This window comes from Buteo buteo, chromosome 20 (assembly GCF_964188355.1).
Source record: "Buteo buteo chromosome 20, bButBut1.hap1.1, whole genome shotgun sequence".
NCBI classification, from domain to species: Eukaryota; Metazoa; Chordata; class Aves; order Accipitriformes; family Accipitridae; genus Buteo; species Buteo buteo.
Window position 1 is genome coordinate 11587437 of NC_134190.1, and position 24979 is coordinate 11612415.

Sequence of the window (24979 nt, forward strand, 5' to 3'; positions counted from 1 at the left end):
AACCAGTGGTCCTCTGCCACACTGAACCCTAGCGTTCAGATTAGTATATCAGACATCAGTTTGTTCCCTTCTGTGCCAAACAACCAGCCATTTTCCATAATTCTTCATTTCTGTACACCCACCAATTTCGATTGTTTTTCTATAATGACATCTTCTAATTTGGAAGGCAAGTGAGTAATAAAGGATAGTAAATTTGACTTAAGAAACAAGGATGGAACTGAGTGTTGAGTATGTCTCTACAGATCTCTCAGTACATTTTCCATGCAGGTTTATATTTTCTTGTCTCAGGGAAATCAAATTTGTGACAATCAGTGGCTAAGAGTTGACTCTTTCCTTATTGAACAATAAAGTTACCTGGGCTTTCTGACAAAAAACACTTCAAAGGAACATCAATGAGACATATTTTATAGATACATATATATATATGTATGAATACATACACACTCTTTGTTAATTGGTCTCCAAATCCATGGAAAATAGTCACAATTATTTTGGAATTTTCAAACCCAAACTCACACCTATGTTCAACAGTTGTTTAATCTCAAAACCGAGTCACAAGGTTTTGAAATCCAAACGCAGACGCGCCCATAACAAAGTTCAGGGAACTCTGAGCTATGAACAAGCAAATCAGCTCTAGGAACACATTAAAACCAGGCACAGCAGTGCGGCGCTAGTTGCCTCCTACCTTGGCTAATTAGCTTTTATGCAGCTGTGCAGTAATGCAGCTATCCCGCCTGTGGATCTGGCACTGCCTTGCAACTAAGATGATGACCTTAATCACTGTACTGCCTGGGAAGTGCCGTGACTTGCAGTCATCTTCCATGGAACAGAAGACAAAAAGAATTAAGTCAATTTTGTAATGGTCAGTGATGAATCCTGTTGCCGCTCCGACTTCAGTGAATATGAACATATGTATATTTTGCTAATTCAAGACATACATGTGCATGAGATCAGTCTTCTCAGGAGTATGACAAGTCTCCCTTGCCCTACTTTTGGTGTTGTGCTCTCACAGCAGTCACGTCACGACAACTTTCCCTTCCCTGTTTCCTTCAATATGCACTTAGGCTAAAATCAGCTGCTGGCTGCTGGGACAGTAACATCTCTGGGTCATTGCCTGCAGAAAGGCTTCTAACTAGAATTCCTTTTGTCGATGTAACCTAGTGGAAATGAGACAAAAAGATAAAATTATCATGCCTCTTAGGTTTAAAATATTGCTTTTGAGTTAAATTGTTTTCTGCCTGACACATAGAAGAATGGCTAAATTTTAAGATGGACCTGGGGCTCGTGTTTCTGTTGTACAGCATGGGATTGAGCAGAAGAAAAGGGAAGATGAAGCAGCAGAGAGATGGCTGTTACAAGAACCAGTCTTTTTGTGTGTTCAATTTTGCAAGAGAACTCAGGGTAAAAAAACCCACCAATTTCATCTTTGCTTCATTCAGCCACCACAACAAGAAGTCTGGATCTTTTAGTTTGACGGCACACATTCCCCTCATTTCAACAAGCAAAGTAACAGCAGCAAGGTCTCAGCCTCTTTTTTTAGCTCTTAAACTAAAGGAATAGTTCCACTCACACAGGCTGTAGATCAGGCAGTATAAAGGGTATCAGTCACAAACATTTAGCCAGTTTGTTACACGCATTTAAAAATTAATCATGAAACTACAGCAATGAAACCTTGCTGCAGCACTCTACTATTAAATCTTTGCTTTGGGAATTTTTATGAGGTTTGGATTAGGAAGGTCCTACTGGTCCTATTAGTGGGAAATAATGTGGTTTATTGATATTTTTATTTCAATAACTGTGTAAAAGTGTCCATTGGGCAAACCCGCCTTCTCCACTTCCCCAGGGGTACCTGTGAATAAATAAGCCTTAAGGTTAGTGCAGTTCATTGTGCAAAGCAGGGACACAAAATGCAAGAAGTGAAGAAAGACTTCTTTGCTTCTGGTTTGGGGCAAGGGGAGGAGGGCATGCAAGAAGGGGTCTCCATGCATCAGAGCAGTGGGCTGAGGAAGGAGTGGTACACGCAGCTATTACCCGGACCTCCCTGTGGAAGGGTACTGCAGGACTACAGCCGCTGCTGCTGAATTTAAAAAGGTGGAAGGAAAAGTGGATTCAAATTGTAACTGCAGTGGGTCCAAGGCACAGGGCAGAAAACATTCTCCATTTGTATAAAATATAGATTTGTATGTAAATATTCAACAATAACTTCTCTAGTAATGAATAAGAAATAAATTGCTTATTTGATGTATGATAAAACCATTATTTTGCACAGATGAGGCAGATGACACTTGATTTATACTGTCTTGCAAAAGCTTCAGACAATTAAGGGGGAAACTGTTCTGAGACTTATTACATTGACAAAATTCTGGTACAGCTAACAGCAATATGATTCACACAAGGATCGTCTGGCATGTAAAGCTCGTTTTAACAGATACCAATGTGACATACATAAAGCTGTCAGGCTTTCTCTAAAGGACAGTCATCCACTTCATGTTTCAAGTGCCAAATTAATTATATTTGACATTTAATTTATAACCTAAGGTATTTTAGATTTGGAACTTGACTATGATAACAGCAGATTAGAGCAGCGTTCCGTTTGACAGAATCGATTTTTCAAGTTATTTTCCTTGTGTATGAGGGTCTTGATTCAGATTTTTGTGTATCCAGCTTGCGTACAGGACACTGATACCTCTAAGCAAAGTAGGCTTCGTTTGCCTCCTCCCCCAGCCATTCCGTGGTGAATTATTTTGCACTTTGAAGCAAGTTTCTTCTGCAGTCTTAATCACAAAGCTCCACCTAATGGAATGAGAGGAGAACTGTGCACAGAATAAGAAAGGGAGAGAGACACTGCTAAGTGCTGTTATCAGGGGAAAACTGCTACACAACCGTAAAGCAGTTCATCTCCTCCACCTAATTTATAAAGTCTCCCCTTCCAAGGACTTTAAAACTTTGAGGTGGGAGGACAGAAAGGAAAAAAAAAAAAAGCTTTAGCTTTTCATCTGAAATTGTAACCTCTTTATTGTAACTGATAGATATTTCAATCCATCAACACTAATATTTCACGCTGATAAGTCTCACCTTCTAGGTTCCAAAGCATTTAAGAATTATAAATATATAAAATAACCTGTAAATGTAGGTGTATATTTACTGATAGATGTTTCATTACTGAAAGATTTCACTTTCAATAATGAAACAATCAACTAGGTTTTTAAAAAATTGGCAAAACCTTTCTATCAATTTACCCACTGAAAATGGAGTCTTTCTGTACAATTTTAGATCATTTATTGATATCACACTGGACCACAACTGGAACACTAGCATTTCAAAATACTGCTGCAGGAAAGGGGCTGAAGAATCAAAAAAAAACTTTGCAAAGAACAATGCTATTTTCAAGGCAGAACGAACAAAAAAAAAAGTAAAAGAGCAGCTTTGCAGATGTTAATATAAAAGGTCAGACAAATTCCTGCAAAAGCTTAAGAATCCACTAATGATTTCAGAATAGCTCCCCACTCAGAGGAAGGCTCTATGGCCACTTTCAGACTTTTTCTGCAACAGAAGGTACAAATCTAAATGTCATCTTCTATCAGGACAAAGTGTTTCATTGAAGAACCAGGACATTTGTCAGGATCATCTAATTTAAGATGACTAACACAGTGATAGCCCTGAATCTGTATTTTGAAATTGTCAGTAGTAGGACAAGACTAGCTTATTGTTTTTAGTAAAAAAATGCTAGTTTGGTGTTTAAAAGTCTTCTATCAAGAATTGCACTTTGATATTCTGCACAAATAGACCTACCAATCTAAAATTGTTTTAATTTCTAACATTTATGATCAGAAGTACAGGTACGACATCTGCAGCAGAATATCTTCCATTAGAAAGGTGATTAAATCACATCTTTAACAAACCTCAAGTAACACTAACGTGCAGTTAAACCAGGCTATTTCACGGCCAGCTCAGATTTTGCGTTTCTTCTCTCTTAACTTCACTACTATCATTAACCATGGTTCATTAAGACGCTTCTCTTAACCCTACTTCTGTCCCTCCTCTTCCTTTGATGCCCTCGATCGGTGCGTATAATGGCTCGGTTCCGCACGATCTTCCTTCCTTCACTTCACAAAACCTCTAGTAACGCCGCCCTCTCTGAAACTTCAGCTCCTCTGCTTCATTTGGCTACACCTGGACAAGAATTTCAAAATTTACGGCGTGGAGGAAGGCAGGCCCGGTAAAGGGATGGGTAAGCAGTGTCATCTCATTAGCCTGAGAAACCCGGCCGGAGCCAAGGGGGGGGACGGGTCTGCTCGCTTCACCTCCTGGTGTCCCCCGGACGCCCCACCAGCCAGCACGCTGCCGCTGCGCCGAGCGACGCGTCGGACCGAGGAGCGGCAGCCGGGGACCGGGCAGGCCCGGACACCGCCAGCGGCGGAACCCTGGGGGCCGGGGGACGCCGGGGATGAGGCGGGGAGGGGGGAGGCCGCCCCCTCTGCGGGAAGCCGGCAGCCGTTATTTCCGTTGGAGAGGGAGGCCGTCTGCACCCCGAGGTAGGAACCGACTCTGACAGGAGGACGAGGAACCCGCCGCCTCCACGTTTCCCCCCTGCCGGACCGGGACCGGGACCGGGACCGGGACCGGGACCGGGGCCGAGGCCGGGGAGCGATCGCCGCCCGCCCCCCAGACCTGCCTCCCCTCACGGCTCGCCCCGCCCTCCGGCAGAGGCCACACCCAGGAGGCGTGGCGTAGACCCCTCACCCGCCGCTCCCGCCGCGCACATGCGCAAACCATCATGTGGGCGGGGGGAACGTGTCCCCGCTTCTGCGCATGCGTCCTTCGTGATCCCCCGCCCTTCCCCCGCCCCCGCGGGGCTTCAGAGGAAAGCCCAGCTCAGCGCATGCGTGCGCCGCACCGAGCTTCTGATTGGCTGGCTGGCTCCTTCAGGCCAATAGCAGCGACGGTTCCTTCGGCGGTGTGGTTGCCTCGTCTTCCAATGAGATTGGCGGTTGTTGTCAGGTGGCGGCCGTCGCTGCCCTTCCTTTCCCAGGTGGTCCTCCGCCAGAGATGGCAGCTGCCGCGCGGCCGGGCCCGGAGGAGCTGGCTTTGCTGGAGAAGTTGCTGGGCCTGCCGAAAGGGAACAAGTACGGCGTCCAGGGGGAGCGGAAGGTGAAGGGAGCGAGGAGGGGCCGGGAGCGGGCCGCGGCGCGGGCGGGCGGGCGGGCGTCCACGGACCCCCTTCCCTAACGGCTTCTTCCCTCCCCTCCCGCCTCCCTGGCCCGGCCCGTTGCGCCGATTCTCCCCCCGCCCTTCCCCAACGTGTGCCGCGGTGTCTGAGGTCTCCCCCCCGCCTCCAGCCCCCCTGCCGGGCCGGCGGGCCCTGTGCCGGCCTGAGCTGCGCATCCCCGCACGGTCAGCTCTTCCCCTCGAGCGGGGGTTTCACCTTTTCTCCCTCAACCCCTTCCTTCACCACTCGCCTGAAGTTGTGGCTGTAGGGCCTCGCTACCTACTCGTAGGTTCTGGAAACCTCTTTCCTCTGCCTGTGGAAGGGTTATCGTGTGTCGTTGGAGGGGTGTCGGCTTAAAATGTGCTTGCTCTTCCACCACTCTCCTCCTCCCTGCGTTTTCCTGGTGCCAGTGCGGTTATATCTGTGCTGGTGCGGTTAAATTATGTGCAAAAGATACGCTGTTAGTATCAGAAATGCATCTGTAGTGAAGAACTGTTGTTCTTAAATACTTTTCTCTTTTAAAGTAGATGTCTTAATATTTTGAAATTCACATGGAAACATTAAGTTCCGTGGTTTAGAGGCACATGAGGCATGAAAAATTAACGTGGGGCTGAGCGTGTCACAAATGTGTGAGGGCCTTTACATGATTCCCTCTGAGACAACAGAGGAAAGAAGCTGTGTGGTTGCCTTACGCTTTTATATGTTTTTTTTCTTGACTTTATTTACTGTTTATGCTTTGAGTCCCAAATATCACTATATGCATTCTTTGGTTGCAAAAACTTCCCTAATTATTTAATAACCTAAATTTTTTTTAATGTTCTTACTGTAAAGTCTGAAAAATCAAGTAACTTGATCTGTCCATAGTTTTTCTGACTGCATGTTCAGTGGAAAAATTGAACAGTAGTCAAGGACTCGTGGTACAGCTGTAAGATAACTATTGTGCTTTCAATTTGCATCTTATGCTAATTAAATCCAAACATAGACAGGCTCCTCTGTGTGGTCAGACGCTATTAAAAAAACCCTCTGAAGTATTGCATTTTAATCAGTTTCTCTTCTATCATTTGATGCCATAAATGGCTGAATGAATGGGCTTTCATCTGTTGCAGTGAGTTTTAATTCATTCACTTAATTTGTGACTCTTAGCAGTTCAGTTTCCTTTCCCATAGTTTAACATGTGGCAGTGTCACAAACAAAGACATGGTTAAAACTAGAGGTGCGTTGTGTTGTCCTCCCCTAATACCGGTGAACTACTACTACCTTCTGTCAGAGCATTTGGCAATAGAACAGTAAGTATGAATAAGCATTTCAGTAAATGGCTACTGCAGTCTGCTCAGGGAAAAACTGGATGCTGCTGACTTTACAATCTTAAGTCAGAGTCCTGAATTTGAAAATGAGTTAAAAGTTAGTTAATAAGATTTTTGCCAGTGTTAGAACGAGCAATACTATTTGTTGCTGATATTGGCAGAATTTGGTAAATTGGAGCTAAAAGCATCTCGGTTTGTCCACGTGCACGTGTTGAATACACTTCTGTACAAACTGAAAATAAACCTCCCCATAGAGTAAAAAGAGAACATACGTGGTTTCTTTTTTTATGTTACTACCTTTAGTATGAATACTTCTAAATTCTGATATATTGCTTTAAAGATCCTTTTAAGGAGCTATAAAAAAAACACTAGCTATTCTTACAGAGACTACTTTTTGAATGAGTTGTTTAGCATTACCCTTTTGTTTCCTCTTGTAGGTTCCTGTTCTTCAAACAAACAATGGTCCTGGTCTGACAGGATTAATTACCATAGCTGCCCACCTAGTTAAACAGGCTAAGAAAGACCAGCTGCTTGGAAGTACTGCAGAAGAGAAAGCTGTCGTTCAGCAGTGGTTGGAATATAGAGTGACTCAAGTAGATGGATGCTCTAGTAAAGAAGATACTAGAATAATCCTGAAGGTAAGGAGTACTTAATTACCTTACCACTGAATTTTGGGCTGGCTAGACCTTGAAGAAGATTACAGTGCTAATGTGTGTATGAACAACCAATTAATAAAACTGAGAAAATGCCAAAGACTTTACAGCATCTTTAAGTACTGGCTTTTATCCTGCTTGCTGCTTTTCACTTTTATTGACAAAAATAAGCCAGCAACCTGAAACAGGAGGGAAAACAGCTTAAACTGTAGAATATATGAAGCAGTGCTCTTACATAGAGCCTTCCAGATAGTTTAGAGATTGTTCAGTTGTCTAGTCTCTTATTAGCCATGGAAGATGCCAGTTTCTTACTATCTTCATAAAACCTGAGTTATATACAAGTTGTGTTGTATTTCGAGATAACACTGCTCTGATTGCTTTAAGAGCTATTCTTACTGATTTGGTAGTTATGGAATACAGGCCACACTTGATGTTGTGGTATTTGGTATTGATACCAAAAGGAGTTACTGGACAGAATTGTGTGTAAAAAGTGAAATCATAAAGGAACCTCTGCAAAACTGCCCTTCACATTGAGCTACTTTGTATGGAGGCTTTGGTCTACTGTATTAAACTTCTCTTGTAGTCTGAAGCTTACTTCCTCTTAAGCAGGTGGAAGCAGGAAAGAGAATCTCGAGGGTCATCCTGTTATTTGAGCAGCCAGATGGCAGGGAGTAGATGGCAAAACTTACTCTATTTTCCTTCTTATTCCTTGTGACTGGTAATTAGTATTTGTGCAGTCTTTTGGGAACAGAGCTTGAAGAGAAAATTTGCTTTACACTCTGCTAAGGTCTCTGTTTACTAAGTAAGTGTGTATGAAACAGCAGTGAAATTCAATCAGTTTTTCAAAGTGTTTATTTTTTCTAACTTTAAAAGTGTGTTTTGGTCAGAAGGTGCACAATGCTCAGTGCTAGTAGTGAGTCTGGGTTTAGAAATACCTTGCAGCTCACAAAGCTATCAGGAAGGTTGACTTTACTCAAGGCTAGCAGAGTCTTAATTAATACTTGTGACTTTTGTTAGGTATGGCGAGTCTGAGTCAACTAGAACTATTGCAGAAACCAAAGATAAACTGAAGCTGGGTTCAAGAGTTAATACATTGTGTTAACTTTAAATCAAGGAAAATCTTGCATCTTAAAATGGTGCAAAGCAAAACCTTGTTAGTCATCTGTTGTCCTTTTCAAACTGACAGCCTCCTTGGTCTTGAGGGCTTGGAAACTCATGCCTGCTTTACAAGGATCAACTTGGTGAAAGCCATAAAGAACCATTTCTCTCACTTAAACCCCAGATAATCTGAATTATCTTAATCTCATTGTATCTGTGGAATAACTTCTGTCGGTTAAGCATGAGTTTGTTTACATTGCTTCGCTTTTTGTGACACCTCTGGTCTTATTTTCTATGTGCAAATACTATCAAAACCTTTACGATCATGGTTACTCTACAGATACTGCATGAAAACTGTCTACCCTTTGGGATTTTCAGAACTTGATTGAAGGAGGCGTTGACTAATCAGGGTTTAACTTCAGGTTTAGCTGTACTTTGACCAGGTGGTATGACTAGGTGGCCCTTGGAGGTCCCTGTTGTGTTAATTAATTTTTTTTTTAAAAACCTTTATGACAAGTAATACCGGTTGTTTTTCAAACAAACTTGTGATGCCTCTTGTGAGAAGACCATATGAGGATAAATAAATAACTTTTTTTTTTTACCTTTCTTGCTCTTTTATCATATAAAAACCAAAAGCAAGTTTTCTGTCTTGTTATAACAAAATTCATCTGCTCTGGATGGCTTAAGTGATGATACCTGCTTTGTCAGCACACACACATGAGTATTTGCGGAACTGCATTTGAGTATTAAAACCAGACGCAGAGATATGATAGTTTCCTGCTGAAGCTGGTAGCTCTCTTCAGTTTTAGCCTTAGCCACACTGGTAGTGTAGAAAAGACAATATACTGAAATACAAATATGTGGATAAATCAAGTGTTTCCAAACAAAGCAAAATTTCCTTATGGAGAAACGGTCAGTGTTACTTGAGGGAGAATCTCTGCCTTCAAGTATATTCTAATAGATACTACCACTGTAAAATTTTCCTATGGATTTTTTTTTTAGCAGGTGTTGAATAGCCAGAATTTATTTTGACACAGGGCTGCTGTGGAATTGTTCCAGCACTAATAATTTCACAGTATAGCAATTAAGATTTTTTTTTTAATTTGTTCTCTTGCCACCATGATTAATCAGAAAAAGAGGCAGCCTACCATTAAAGTATACTATGCCAAAAGGGAGTACGGGTGAAAAAAAAGAAAAACTAAAATAGGGAGGCAAGTCTGAGGTTGTAGTTTTACAACGTGTCTGGAATACACAATGGCAGTCTTGGGACAGTTGCAGCCTAGAGCCACAATTTATAATAAGCTGCGCCAAAAACAGTTCAGTCACTTCTGCTATAAACTTTAGGCTGCCTCTATTTAACCCTTAACTGAGGTGATGTGGTTCTGAAAAACGTCAGTAAATAACTGCTTTAAAGGTTGTTAATTTGAACAGGAAGGGGTTTCTATTGGCCTTAGGAAAATAGGTTCTTAAATTGTTCTTACTGACATGTTGACTAAAGCTGTTACTTGGCATTAAAACAATCATGAAGTAGTCAGACCATCTCAGCCAGGTTTTTTATATTCATTCAGAGCAAATGCCATACTGTTCAGAACTGGCTAATGAAAGTGCTCTTGGAGTTTTGTTTAACTTTGATTTGTGCTCCTGTGCTGGAGAAAATAAATGGGAGCGATACCTCTGGACTGTTCTTCAGCAGATATGTAGGAATGATGATTGTTGATAGCAGTGATAACATAATATCAAATGCATTATGTTAACTTTCTCTTCCACAGGTGAGAGGGTATTTTCCTTTGCTTCTTCCATGTTTTGTTAGTGGTAAATTAAGCTGCATAGGAAAAAAAAAAAATCTGAAAATTACTGAGGAGTTGTGCTTGATAACTAGTAGTTTTTCTACTCTCCTGGGAAGGAATTGAGAACCTTTGTGAAACGCTTGCACCATCAAATGTCTACTTAGATGTTAATGAATTCCATTCAGGAGATGTGAATGTCTCTGCTTTGTCAATTTTAGGTATTCAAAACTTGAAGGTTCTCCCTGCCGCCCCCCCCCCCCCCCATCTTCAGAGGCATATTCTTAAATAACTGGGAGTTTGTACTTGAATTCACTTCCATAGAAATGTAGAAATCTGTAGTCTCTGAAGGATAATTATAACGCAAGAATTTTTGTCTACTACTTCCAGTGTCTTGTACAAAAAAGTTCCATGATTTCAACTAGTTTTGTCCCAGTTTCCTGTGCTGTCTAGCTGTAGTCATGAAATCCAATTAGAAGTCTGAATAAGAGAGCTTCAATTCTTGTTTAATGTGCTTGTTTGAAAAATTACTGTTTCCACAGATATATAAGCAGGTTAATCCATGCTCTGTCCATGCCGTTAATCCACAGTTCTTATACACTGTTTTTTGACAGACTTCTTAATGGGATGCCTACCCACTTTGGCAAGCTTGTCCAGCAAGCATTTTTTTTTTTTAACTTCAACATTGCGTGTTTACTTCTCTCCCTCTTCTGGGGAGCACTAGGATACTTTTGTGTGCTTACAGGTGTAAAAAAATGAATTTTGATTATTTGAGCAACAAATGTTGCTCAATTTTCTTATGTCTTTTACAGGAAATGCAGTATGTTGATTACAATGTTCTTCCAGACCAGGTTTAGTTCATAGGTTGCCAGTTAGACAGAAAAGACTCGCATTAGAATTAAAAATATGGCTATGCACCAACAGAGCAGTTCTGCTTTTCTTGGATATGGCTGCAGAAGCTTTTTCTTGGGTTCTGCATTGTCAGACGCTTTCCTGAGGCATTTGAGAGTGCTCAGCTCTTTGTCTTTGCATGGTGCGATTTAAAGGCATTTAGGGCATAAATGACCTTGAGAATATTGCTGACTGAAAGGTTGTGCTTCTGTGTGTAAGGGAAGTACAAATACCAGCAGTGTGGTGTTATGGACAAAATATCCAAAACAAAATCAGAGTACGAGTACATCCATTGTAACCTGTTGAGTTGTTGTAAGAAGCAACTGTTACTTATCTGAGCTGCTGTCTCAACTTGCAGTGACTGGAATAGATTCAGTTGCCTTAATGAATGAATTGGATTAGAGACAATTAGATTGCATACTTACAAGACAGTAAGCGATACTGTGGGGTAGTCATAAGTGTGCTGTGGATGGGATGTGTTGAGCTGTCACTCTAGATATGGGCTGTAAATTGGATTTTTTCCATAGAACAAGCAAATGGAAATCCATCAGTTAGTCCATAAATAATGCAACGTCTCTTCTTTCCATTGCTTTTTCCCCCTCATACCCAAAATGGAATTTGAATTGCTGCAGTTGTTCAGTGCATATTAGTTCATCAGACTGCAGTTATGCCTTAAATAACTGAGATTTGAGAAGGCGTTTCCTGAGGGATTGCAACAATAAGTTCATATAGTTACAAGCAACTTCCAGGACTATTTCAGTCACTTAATACTGGGATTCTATACACGTAATCAATTTAAGTAGTGACGTTCACTACATGAAAGACGATACAAATGACAGCTAACAGACCCGAGCTTCCTGGATGTAATAGAAATTCAAACACAGTTTTGTATTCATATTTTCATTAATCTCTTCAGGACAGGAACACTATTTCAGTTTAATACCGTGGTCACTTAAGAAACTTGACGTTCAGGAATTTTAACACAGCTGGCTATTAGCCAATAATATAATCATCTATGGGAAGCATAACCCAAGAGGCAAGATTAACTAAATGTGCCTAGTGCACAGGAAAAAAAAAAATATACTATGGTGTTTCTGTAGGTTTCAAAATTATCTTGACTTCCAGAATAAAATCAGAATAACTGTCTGTGTTTTATGGGAGTAAAATACATGTTCAAAAGCAAAATTGTAAACTATATGCTAATTTATCTAAAACTAAACCATTTTTGTCAAATTCCATTTGCTCAGTTAACTGACTTCATAAAATTTGAGGACCAGAATAAGTAATTGTTCATGCTATAATGGCTTATCTTGCTTTTAAAGTTTTAGAGTTTTTTAGTTGATTAATATTTTGAGTATATGTGTGCAGTACATGCAAAGAACAAATTTATTCTTTGTATGATATTAACCCATCTTTATATGATATTAACCCATCCTGAAAAACTGGGCAAACAATATTGCTGCATAGAAACTAGCCTGCCTCTTGAAGATGTATAAAACTAAGAATTAGTTTTATTAGCCATAACTTCTTTGATGCAGAAGTCCAAAATTTTGAACAGGGAAATAACTGTGTTGATTGTACCTTCAGAGATTACTTTATAAAATCCTGATTCCATAGCCTAGACTAAGAAGAAAGGTCGGGGGGGGGAGTAGGATATCATTTCAGCGGTGTTACTTGTAATTATAATGTATGTTGGAGTTTCTGGTTAATCCAAATGAAAAATGCTGGTCAGAATAGACAAGTTTATGATTTTTATTCTAGTAAACAGATCTCTAGAGATTTTTTTTTTAATTCCTGCAAGCTTTTTCTTCTTAATCCTGTATTTGTCTTTGTGTTGTATGTATGAAATTCCGCAGAACTGTAGTTATGTGTTTGAAGTAATTTAATAGCTAACTAACATGAGCAAAGCAGTAAACCAGTCTAAAGAAAAGAAGCTGCATAGCCAGGGGCAGATGACCTTACAGAATTTTAACTATGCAGGGGTTAATATTTTTCCCTGATTTGCTCTAATAAAAGAAATCAAAGCAGACATGAGGATGTTTAAATATTACAGAAGTATAGGAGTCCTGTCATGAAGAGGTTATTAAAGAAACAGTAAGGTGGCATAATGGAGTCAAACTTGTCAAATGCATATGCATAGTCAGATGTCTTAAAGTCTCAGCATTTTAGTTTTGTGGTTTGGGTTTTTTTATGTATGCACTGTAGGATGTCTCCGTATCAATAAAATTATGGAACCACAAAAACTGCAATATGCTTAAGGCTAAATGCAATTTTTAAATTGTTCACTAATTAGTAACCCCCTTCTTGCCCTAGACTTTTTTTTAAAATAAAAGGTTGTCTTAAAACAGAACATGCTGTAATTGAGACTGAAAAATTATTTCAGGCATGTTTTGAAAAATGGTGGTTATGTTTAAGTTGCTTACCTCTGTTTCTGGGGCTGTGGGAAGGGGGTGGCTTAATGAGATCTCTGAGGAAAAAGGAGTGCATTTACTACAAGTTTTTTCAACCAGCAGAGGAATACTAGCAGGGAGAGTTTCCAAATCCAAGGAAAAGCTGGGAAACTGTTTTTGTATGTTTCAGAAAAAGAACATTATAAAACTAAAGCTTGCTTATGCTGGGATCAGAGTTAAAGTAGATAATTGTTTGCTGTTCTACTTCCCTCTAAAGAAAGAAATATAAGGCAGAAAAGTGTATAAATTGGATGAGAAGTAGGCAAGATGTGGAGAAGAGGAAGGACAGGTAGAGAGGTAGGGCTGATGTGCGATGCCTGTGTTCTCAGAAGTTATACTTGAGCAAGAAGTCTGTCAGCCTCCTGTTTTCTGGCAGAGAATGACTGCATAGAAAACGCCATGAAAAAGTGTGTTTCAGTGATACAGATCTGAAATATTCATTGAACCTAAATGGAAGCCTTCTACTACCCACTCTTATAGCCTCTGATATGGTCTTGTTGAGAGAGAGGTAATCTTAAAATGCTGAAGCAGTGCTCTCTTCATATGGATTTAGATAGCAACTGAATTGACAGTACCAGTCATTAAGAATTGCTAGCAGTGATTTCAACATTAATAAAAGCATGTGTCAGATGATACCAGCTGACGGGCATCAAGTTTCTGGCATTAAGCTTGAAATGTGCTATTTGTCTCCCATCCCGCTATCCCTTTGTGTTTCCCTGGTTCTTACATGTTTGCAGTTCCAGAACCTTGCTGACCAGCTGCATTGAGTAAGTACTGGAGGGCAGGAGAAGCTGCTGCTGGAAGAGCAATATGCTCTCCTTAGATCATATGACTACATTTTCCACTTAACAAATGTTAAACATATAACAGCGGTGCTTCTGAGTCACATGCAGTAATAAAAAAATATACCACTCTTGCATTTTTTAATTCCAGTATTTTGAAGCCAAGAAAAGACAGATTTGAAAGTATTTCTGTGGAGTCAGCTTAATATGTAAAATAAATCACACTTGTATTTACAAAAATTTGAGTGGATGTTAAGTGGGGGTATTATGAAAAATGATGTGCTAGCAGCAAGCTGGCTAGCACTTTGTTTAGAGACCAACATTTAAATTTTATTGAATTCTCACTGTCAAACAATGAGGATATTTGAGTTTATTATCTTGACACTTTTTTGAAATTTTATCTTCTTTTAATGTTTTTCTCCTTTGTTGAGTTGGGATAAATTAAAGCTGAAGTTTATTTTTATATGCATGGTCTCCAGAGGAAGTTTTCTGTTATTTTTAACAATTGCCTTAATATTTTGTCTTACAAAGTCAATACTACGGCAATATAATGACTTTTTCCTTTTTAGAATCTAAACATACACCTTGAAGATAAAGTCTACCTTGCAGGAAACATTTTTACGTTAGCAGACGTTTTGATGTACTATGGATTGCATCATGTCATGGTAAGTGTTATTTGCATTATTTTTATACGTACAACTATCATGTTGTTTATCTAAAGGGCAGTTATTGTTATAGAAGCTGACCTACTGATTTGATCGGTGACAATTACAGAACAAAAATGGAGAGATTTCTTACAAGAACTTCAAATAAAACTTGTTTTTAAGTTGTTAATTTTTTACTTTTTTTAATATTTAGCTATGGATCTGTCAAAAGAAGTGTATTCTCTGTGGTGTCCAGAATGCTTTAGTTTATATAATGTAAGAAGGACGATACCTATCCCTGTGTTTCTAGGTATGAGGACTCTATCTGTTCAAGTCTGAAACATGACTGCTTACACAACTACATGGGGAAATAGAGAAATGAAACTGAAAGGACGTGTCAGAACTGAAAGTACTGACCTTATTAGTATTGGAGAAATGCTGCTGGTGCTATGGAACATGCATGTAAATTAAGTTCCTGAAGGATGAATGCATATAAAAGTGTGAGCCATAAGAGAATCGATGAATTCAATCAACTGGGTGAATGGTTACCTCATACAATGAAAAGCAGGGCTCTGGGAGAAGAGTGCAAGAATGCTGCACTTCAAAAGGGAGGCAGGGGGAGGATCAAGTAATGAAATACTACCAAAAATGAGAGACAAATTAAGTGTATCTATGTTGGCTGTCCAGGAGTAAAAATTCAAATGAGAGAGTGTCAAGCATAGGATAGGGAAGGGAAGCTTAATTTCAGAAGGTTTTTGAAAACATGTTAACAGAATTACTTCTAAGTCACTTACTCTTAAATCCTATTTGCCTTGTAAAATATATTAAGTAGTAGGATAGATGTGTTGACTAGAGTGTCAGAATGGGTTACCTTTCACACATGATACATAGACGTACTAAAAACATAAGTACTTTCTAAAAACATGACTGTATGTGCTGTAAGAGAGTATGAGTGCAAATGAGACTTTAAAAAAAAAAAAAAACTTAGGCAGGGGAAAATCAAGCATATTTTAAATTTAGAGTTTGCTCTAGAGTAGACCACCTAATCAAAAAAGAAAAGATACAAGTTATTGCTTTGGGAAATAGAACAGATGGTAAAAACAAATGACTTGGTGCTCTTGGGTGCCTGCAACCATCCAGACACTACTTGGGACAAGTTTATAGTACAGCATCTGTTTCTGAAATGTTTGATTTCATGGAAGACAGTTTTCTGAATCGGAAGGGTATAAAGGGCAAATAATGGGGTGTCTATCCTAAAGAAAGAGGAAAATCTGGAATCTACTAGCTAGGAATTACATGTATTTTGAAGGTTTTGGACTTGATTAATACTAGTACTTAACTATAGAGGTAAGATCTTGAACTGTAGAATCCTGTGATTTATTTTTTTAATTATTTTTATTTTTCCTGTAATGAGAAGAGAATAAGTTCAGAGCTGCTTCTCTGCCCTAAGCTTTAAAGGGTGGGAGATGGGGAGGCAGGGAAAGCTGCTGTATCTCTTAACGTGATGTGGTCCAGGGAAGCAGTCTGACATACCCACCACTGTTTCGGCTAAGCCTTGTGCAAAATACTAATAAGTGCTTCCTATAATCCCTCAAGAGAGGAGGTAGAAATGGGAGGCGACCCACAGTTCTTGCTGTCCGTCAAGGTGTCTAGAAAATTGATCTGAAAATGTTACTGATGGTGACCTTTAGCATTAATCTCTTTGCTTTTGATAGACTTAACAGCTACAGGCTAACACAAACATTAGAAATAGAATACTGTAAATACTAGTGACATACCATGATCATCCCAAATGAGCCAAGTATTATTAAAACTTTAAAAACCTTTGGATGCACATTTCATTGAAAAGCTTTGTAAGACCACCCAGTCCTATTGCTCACTTCTTCACCTGTGGTTACATCTTCCTTAGTGTTTCTGAATATAGATCACACATCTTTATATTCCTCCCCTCCTCCCACCCTCATTTTGCCCTTACTGGTATCTAGAGGGGGGGTTCTGGAACCTGATTCTTCACTGTCCAGGCTTGTCCATTTGAACTTACTAATCAGTTTGTCTACTGAACAGCAACAACTCTTAATTTTGCAGCTGTATGCCTTTCTTTCATTCTTCCTTTCCCTTCTAGTTCTCTTAATAAGCACAATAGTACTCTGTGTTTAAATATCCATATTGTGGGAAGGGAATGAGTATTTTAATGAGTGAGGGTCAAGAGTCACAGGTAGTGTTTCAGGCTGCTTGCAGACTGAGTCTATTAATTAGAACTACACATTTGTGATAATAAACAGGAACTAAATTGTTCTGCATCATAGTATGTGTCACAAACACTCAAAAAATGTAATGCCTCATGCTGGCTAAATGAGCTTTTTCAATCAGTGGGATTTACATTGTCATACGTAATTCCATGTCTCCATGTATCTAATATAAATATTGTTATCTTCAGACACTTTGATTACTTAAATACGTATGTGGATAAATATGATGAACACTGAAGTTCTACTAGGTTAAAGCATAGATTGCAGAGGAAACATGAATTTGGAAGCATTGCTTGAGGATAGTTCAGGCAATCAGTAAGCATTAAATTCCCCCTGTGGTAATGAACTTGTTTTCATATCATTTTTTTATTTAAAATCTAAAAAAAAAGTTTCGCTATGCTTTTATTCTTAAGTATTTTCAAACAGCACAAGTCCAGTTCTAACTAAGGGAAATAATCAATACAAAGATTGGTCTGTTCTTATACTTCAAAAATTTTGTCAGAACCAAAGAAGTAGTCTCAAATCTATATGTCTGACTTGAAAATTTCTTTAATATGGTCTAAAAAAAAACTTATGGGTGGAATATATCTGCAAATGGAAGAAGCCTCAGTCAAAATTTTGGGGTCAAATCAAGTACAAAACAAAGCAAGCTGTTCTCCTCGGGTCAGAACTACTAATACTGAACTGTAATGAGACTCCAATAGTAGTTTGTTTTCCAGTTAATTTTTTTCATAATAAACATTTCCTGTAGCAAACAGATTGCCATGAATTTTTGTTAATATTCACTGATATGCTGCTTACATTTGTACTGGGATAACGGGCTTTCCTTCTGAAGAATGATGCTAGAAATGAATGATGCTAGAAATGATACTTAAACTGAATTGCAGAAAACAGTCTTACTTTAAAGAAAAGATTTAATTTTAAGCATGTTCCTTTAACAGCAGAAAATTAGTGAAAACTATATGAAAGTACAAGTATTTCATTAAATACACCATTCAACTGGTTTTGTTTTTTCTCTTTTCCTTATACCTAAAGGCTAAATTTAAAAGTGAGATAGTATCCTTTTCTTGATGCTGAAGAACTTCAGATGTAGGCAGGTATTTTTAGACTTTCCATGCACATGCACCATGTGGGAATGGGAATTTATGCCTGCATCCCCAATGCTTCTGAAAACAAATATAATTAAAGTTTGTGTATTTATAGTCCTTCTAGAAACTCTTCTAGTTGCATTGTATGATGACCACCTTGGTTACCCTTTGTGAGCCTTGTGGTGGAAGACTTTTTTTTTCTCCATGACATTAAAAAAAAAAGCCTGTCAAATTGAGTGTCTGCTTCTTTGCTATTAAAATAATTGCTTTAATAGCAAATAATTATTTTAACAGCAGAACAGCAGCCTTTCTTAACTTGGGGGAATTATCTAATTTAATGAGGAAGAACAGAAAATACCCATCTAACAAAATGTTGTAAAAAATGCCATGGAAGTGATCTCTAAACAATTAACCCAAGAGTTATGTTCTGAGTAAAAAGTAGAGCATGCCACAAAGTGCTTTTTAATATATTTCACTGATAGAGTACATTATGTAAATAAGTAAAAATATCCTGCTTGTTGTGCCTAGAGTACAAAAAGGGGTTTTGTTATTAGAGTGGCTGTCTGGTTTGCCCTTCAGATGTTTTTTCACTACACTAACAGAATGGAGGGGGACTAGTTTTCCAGACCTTATTTTTTATTTACATCAGAGAAATGTGAAGATTGAGAATTACCAGTAAAAAATTATGGGGAGGAAGTACTGTATCTGCTGCAAAATCTGAAGTTTAGTTCAGCATTTTCATAACCAAGTGCTTACGCACTAAAGACTTTGAAAAATGGTATTGTAATTATAACTTGAAGTGTACAACACTCACAGAACTTAAAGTGACAGAATTTTTAGTATCTGCTCATACTTAAACACTTTTCTTCACTTTCAGTAATTTTAGATGGCCTTAGAGTACACACATTGCTCTTTTCATGCTCTATGTTGCTTTGTGAATGGTACTACAGCTTCACACCAAGCACCAGCTTCCAACTACCATTAATTATAACAAACTGCAGGTGATTAAAAGCATCTTCCCCTAAATGGTACTGCATGGGGGGTTTTTGTTCTGAATATACTGTACTTGCAAAAGCTCAGGCAATTTGTGAAGCACTCAGTGTTACATTTTAATAGCTTCCACTTTTTGTTTGTAATGCCTTTAAAAACTCTGGAGTCTTTTCCCTTATCCGTGTTATTTTCTTCCACTTGGCTAACGCCGATTAACTCTCTTACGTTTCTAGCTCAGCAAAAATAATATGGGGCTGTGTTTTGATTTGTCTGTGCACTTCTATCGGACTATATAGCTGTAGCAATAGTGTTTACATTTCCATACCAAGAAAAAGCAAGAAAAAACAGATTTTCTCGTACTGCCTGAACTGGGGTTCATAACAGTTCAAAACTGCAGAATTTTTTGTGGAAATACACGTGCAGTGCTATGCTTGTATTCTGGCAGATGAGTCCCATAGGAAGAAGAGCTGCTTGGGTTTAGGAGCAGCTGCAAGATCCCTGCTTTTTGGTTATTGCCACAGTTCCTCTTAATGTCCTGTTAATAGAGCTTTAATGCTATGTGGCATTGGTTTAGAATTCCTTACTGCAACTCCTTGAAATTACTCTTCCTTGGTATTTTTGGAGTGATTCATCTTCTAGTATATATCCTTATTTTCTTTTTACCTCTACATGTTTAAAGCTTTCTAATTCTAAGCCAAGAGCTGGGCTGTGTGAAAGAACAGTAAGGAGAAGCAGCAAATGTTATAGGCAACTCTTGAAATTGAAAGGGCTGCTGTGTCATGAAGTGAAATTTAACATGAGAGCTAGTTTTGCACACCAGCTTTTCACTTGTCCAGCTGAGTAAATGTGTATCTGTAGCCCTTCCTGTGATTTAAAGTTTGTTGGAACATATTTATTTCCAGCTGTCCTGTGCCCAAGATCAAATTTGCAGTGAACCTGCATTATCCATGAAGTCTAGTGTTTGTAGAACAAGGCGTAAGGAATATGCCATCTGTTTAGCTTTTGAGGAGGGGATTAACCCTGATTAGCTTTAGAAGTCTAAACATGAAAAATATTAGGCATGTCTAGCTACTGATTTGTCTGTCAAAACTATCTTCTACAGGTGTGCCCTTTCTCATTGTCTGCAGGTCTTGTCAAGATGACTAATTTAAGCTTGATGGCTAACTTAGTTAACTGAAAATGAAGTGAGGTGAATCCCACACTGATTGGCTAAAGTATTGGTGAGATAAGATAGGGTAGTTGATGTGAAGTTTGCATTTTGTTCCTGATGCAGTTTTTGTAGTTTGTTTTGAGGACTACCCCATTTGTAATTCAGTTGTAGTAGGTTAATGTGAGGAAACAGATCGTTGTCTAAACTGATGAACTAACTTCATTACAGAGGAATGAGGAGACCTAAAACTACTAGTCAAGGAACCGTAACACAGGTGATAAAGGGTGGGAATGGTTCTTCTACAGCTGGCTTGAAAGACCCAGAAGTAATAAAAGACCTTGTAGTGAAGCTTTGAGGATGTTGCTGACTTGAACTTAGAAGACATTGAAAGGTATAGTTAAGATCTGTAATTGTAGGTGACTTTATCTGAGCCAGTCCTCTGATAAAAGTAAATGTAGGCTTGAAGCTCTTTGTTAATCTTAGCCACAATTCTGTGGCAAGGAGCTGTTGCAATAGCTATATCATAGTTGGAGGCTTCTTCCTGACTGATCTTGCAGCTCTGTACATCTGGCTTAAAATAAGCAAGTGACTGTACTGCTCACTTGAGAACTCTGGTGAACAGCAGGACCTCAAACTGTAGGAGTAAGTGATAGTACTCTAAATATGTTTATGAAGTATGGACAGGTTTCCAGTTTGTTTTACTGTGGTAGTTTGAATCATGCCATTGCTATCTTAATGATGTGAGCTAGCACATCTGAACAGTTAAGTGTTAAGCTATGTGGTTTCTTAGTAACTATTGTATGACTATTGCTCAAAATGGAAAACAACTTTCAATTTTTCTATCCAGTCTGAAACTGCCTGAAAAAAAACTTATTCCTGTGCTTGTAATATTCCTTGACATACAAAGTAGTCGCTTTGCCTGTGAGGCAAGACCACCGGCTAAAGTGAGAGACTTGTGCATGTTGTGGAACTCTTTCCTGCACCCCCCAATACTGTATGAATAGACAGATGCATTAAATTCAAGCAAACTAATGCCCTTTTTCCCCCTTCTCTATCATACAAATGTATATTCCACCCTCCAGGTCTGTTCATTTGAGTAAATTAAAAGTAAGTATGTATTTTGGGCTGTGAATTGTAATATGTGAAATTCAGATAAAATGCTGCTGGACTGTAACAACTTTTTATGTGAGCTGAAATCAGCTGTAAAACTATCCACTTTTATTTCACCTTACCACATGTTATGACACTAATGATGCAGTGCCTTATATTGTTGGTGCCTTATATTTCTTCTCCATGCAGATGGACCTCACAGTGCAAGAAAAGGAGAAATACCTTAACGTGTCTCGTTGGTTCAACCACATTCAACATTATCCAGGTGTCCGACAACATCTGTCTAATGTCATCTTTATCAAGAACAGATTATACACTAATGCTCATTAAGGAAAATTTTAACGTCATGTTGGAAGGGTGTTTGGGAGTTCAGAAGTTACACTGTCCAAAACCACTAACTTGCAAATACTGGTTTGTAACCTTCTGTATGTGAACCAAAACTGTTGATGCCTCAAATAATATAATTGCATTGAATTGCTATTGTTCATTCAAGAATTTGAACTAGTTAAAGAATTGTATCATGTATCTGATTAAATGCAAGAATAGTAGAAAGATGGAAATTGAGTTTTAATTCACTATTTTTTAAAAATGAAAAGTTCTTTGAATTAAACATTCAAGAGTAATTACATGGTCTTTGTAGGAAAGAATTACTTATTTTCCTTCAATCATTCACTCCTTTTGCTATTTATTGAATTTTTACATATGTCCCGCTTTCTTTTCATTTTATTTTCCATGGATGTTTACACTAGTTTTGTAAAAGTTAAGAGCTATATTGTGTGCCAAGGATGTGAAAAAGGGAACATGCAAATGTTACAAAGTATTTATGTGACTGAATAAATTATTTTAAAACTGTAGTCTTAATTTGGCTGTGAAACTTCTTAGTTTTTCTTCAGTAAAGAAAATGAAGATTTTTAAAAGCTTAGTTCGCTTGCTACTTCATTTTGTGGTATATGAACTTTGAAAGAAAGTGCTTCTAGAATCAAAATAAAACTGGGTAACAAAGCTAGTGATTTTCAAGATTTTGCATATGTCTCACTTCATATGGTATTTCCACACAAGTGTAAATGCAAGTTTCAAGATGCTAAAAAAAAACCACCAACCCAGACAAAACCAAAAACCCTCCCTCAGTTTAAGATAATGAGGTAGTCTGTCAATTTCACACTCAATGTTTTGAAGTTTGTTTTAAAACCAAAGACACTTTTGATGAATCAGACATTTGGACAGGTCATTTCACTGTAGAATGTGGTCCCTCCATTTTTATTTTTAACAAGTTTAAAATTGCTTATATAATGCCCTAAGGATACATCTGAATTGGGTAATTACCTTCTGCACAATTCAGTTAACACTTCTTTTAAAGCACTGAAAGAAATACAAAAACATTTTGGTATTTTAATTGATAAACTTCTGTGTTGTTTGCTCAACACTGTTGTAGAAAGCAACTTCAGTTGTATGTTCTTTTGTCTTAACTTGTGTGCTACTTTAGGAGCCTCCCACCCAATAAGGTAGATATAAGGATATCTTGGATAGCTGTTTGAGCATTTTGAATGTTACAAGGCTTTAAGAAAAAAGTAGGTAGATAATGAGATGAGGTAATTAAAATGTATCCTAACACATAAAAGGACAGAAGAAAATTGCATGAGTAAGCTTAACTTGGACAATTCCAAGCTCTCTAATAGGTGTTTTCTGTATATATATAATTTCTTTAGAGGGTTTACAGGCACACAGTGTTTGTTATTTTCAGGAATATCTTACATTGTTAAAAATGAAGATACTCTTCTTTGGTTTGAAAAAGTTCTCGTTGTTTCCCAGGGGCTTAATTCTCAGCTTCTACCATTTCTCCTGTTAGTTATTCTTGCTCTTTGCTATTTAGAGGCAGGCCTTGTTTACTTAATTATGAAGATCTTACTGAAATCATGAGATCTGCTCAAGAATTGTGGAGTGAGCTTTAGTGCAAATATACATTAGAAACTTTATACTCCAGACTTCATATTTGACTACCTGAGGGCTTCAGGTTTTTACTGTCAGTACTTGCACTCTTATTTCCCAATTTATTCAAATATTTGTTGCCTAGTAATATGTATATAAGTGAGTTTGCTTTTTTTTTTCCCCACTTCTGGCTGGGAGCAAGTGATGATAAGATGAGACTTAGAAAAAATACCTATACTTCTACTAAATTCTACTATAATGAACCATTTTCAGTTTCTGAAGGGGAGCTGTGAGTGGGAATCATCAGTGCATTTGGTCAAGGTTTGGGCAAGTTTCACATTCATCTTATGGATTGTTTGTTTTTATATATGCTATTGCAAATGAGAATGATTTAAGTTTTGTAAAGTGTATGTGCAAGCCTTCGTTCATGGAAATAGCAGCTTACATTACAGTTACGAACACTGAAATGGAACCAGAGCTAAAACTATTGCTGAAAACAATACTGTCATCTTTTCAGACAAGCTTTGTAGTGATGATGCTACACAGTGTCTTTTTTTTTTTTGTCTTTTTTTTTTTTTTTAAATCCCAGTCAGCTGCTGTTTCCAAGTGTGGGGATTTCTCAAGGTGCCTACATGCTACTGCTGCAGTATCCCCTAGCCTCTTGTGCCAGTTTTGTTTTCTCTGGTGTAGAACAGAAGTGTTACTTGCTGCTGAAATGTTATTAAAAAAAAAAAAAGTTCAGCTAACAGAAAGATGAAGTGTTTAGAAGTGGATTAGTAAAATTTAACTCTATACTATCTAAAAGGCATTTGGTCATTATCATATGCTAACTTGAGCATTTCAAGTTTCTCTCCCCTGCAAGGAGAAACTTAAGGGGGTAGAGGGTTAAATGCAAAGAAGGATGAATTGAGACTTTGCCTTTATCGAGATGACTGGGAAAACCAGATGGTATTGATTTCCTTCCCTTTCCCCCCTTCTGTCTAATGTCTTTTGATCATCGAGGACAACTAAATCTATAAAAAAAACTTCTGAAAAATCATAAAAATGCGGCTAGGTCTATGTGAGATTGTATGAGGTACTTTTTTTACGATGATGCTTCATATTATTTACAGATGAAGTCTAGTGTACGTGAGCTTTCAAATTAACATTGATGGTCTCTATAAAGAGTGTGCATGGGTAAATGTACTGTTTTTAAAGCTACTACCACTTGTCTTTCTGTTTCTGTAATATTTTATTATACTTTCACTGAACATTAGTAAAAGTGACTTTCCTCCCTTGCAACCCCCTTCTCCTTTCCTAAAATTTCAGTTGCTGAAGGGCACAGTAAATACTGTGATGTTGTTTTACTGTTGTTGCTTCACAGTTTGATGATGATGATGACCATAGTGGTGTGTAGAATTTATTTTCACAGCATTTCATGAACAGTGACACTCTCATTTGTTAATGTATCTCATCATTGCAGTATTATTATTTTGCATAATTGTTCTATCTAATTTATTCAAGGGGCCTGACATGTTATGGTCTTTTAAGTATGTGCCTCTAGGACTTGAGGTTGTTGCCATATGGTGAGATAGTGCTGCATGACAACCTTTCAACAACTGAAGAATTCAACAGTGAAATAAATATGATAATTGTAAGTGTTCAGTGAAAT

The 24979-nt window shown here is 38.2% G+C and overlaps 1 protein-coding gene across 1 annotated transcript; it reads left to right on the forward strand.

The window, feature by feature from the left end:
* Positions 1 to 4968: 4968 nt before the first annotated feature.
* On the forward strand, positions 4969 to 22256 carry EEF1E1 (eukaryotic translation elongation factor 1 epsilon 1). The gene is made up of 4 exons (XM_075052042.1): positions 4969 to 5151; positions 6951 to 7151; positions 14741 to 14836; positions 21592 to 22256. The coding sequence occupies exons 1-4, from the start codon at positions 5050 to 5052 to the stop codon at positions 21730 to 21732; spliced, it is 540 nt and encodes a 179-aa protein (XP_074908143.1). The 5' UTR covers positions 4969 to 5049; the 3' UTR covers positions 21733 to 22256.
* The last annotated feature ends 2723 nt before the right edge of the window (positions 22257 to 24979 follow it).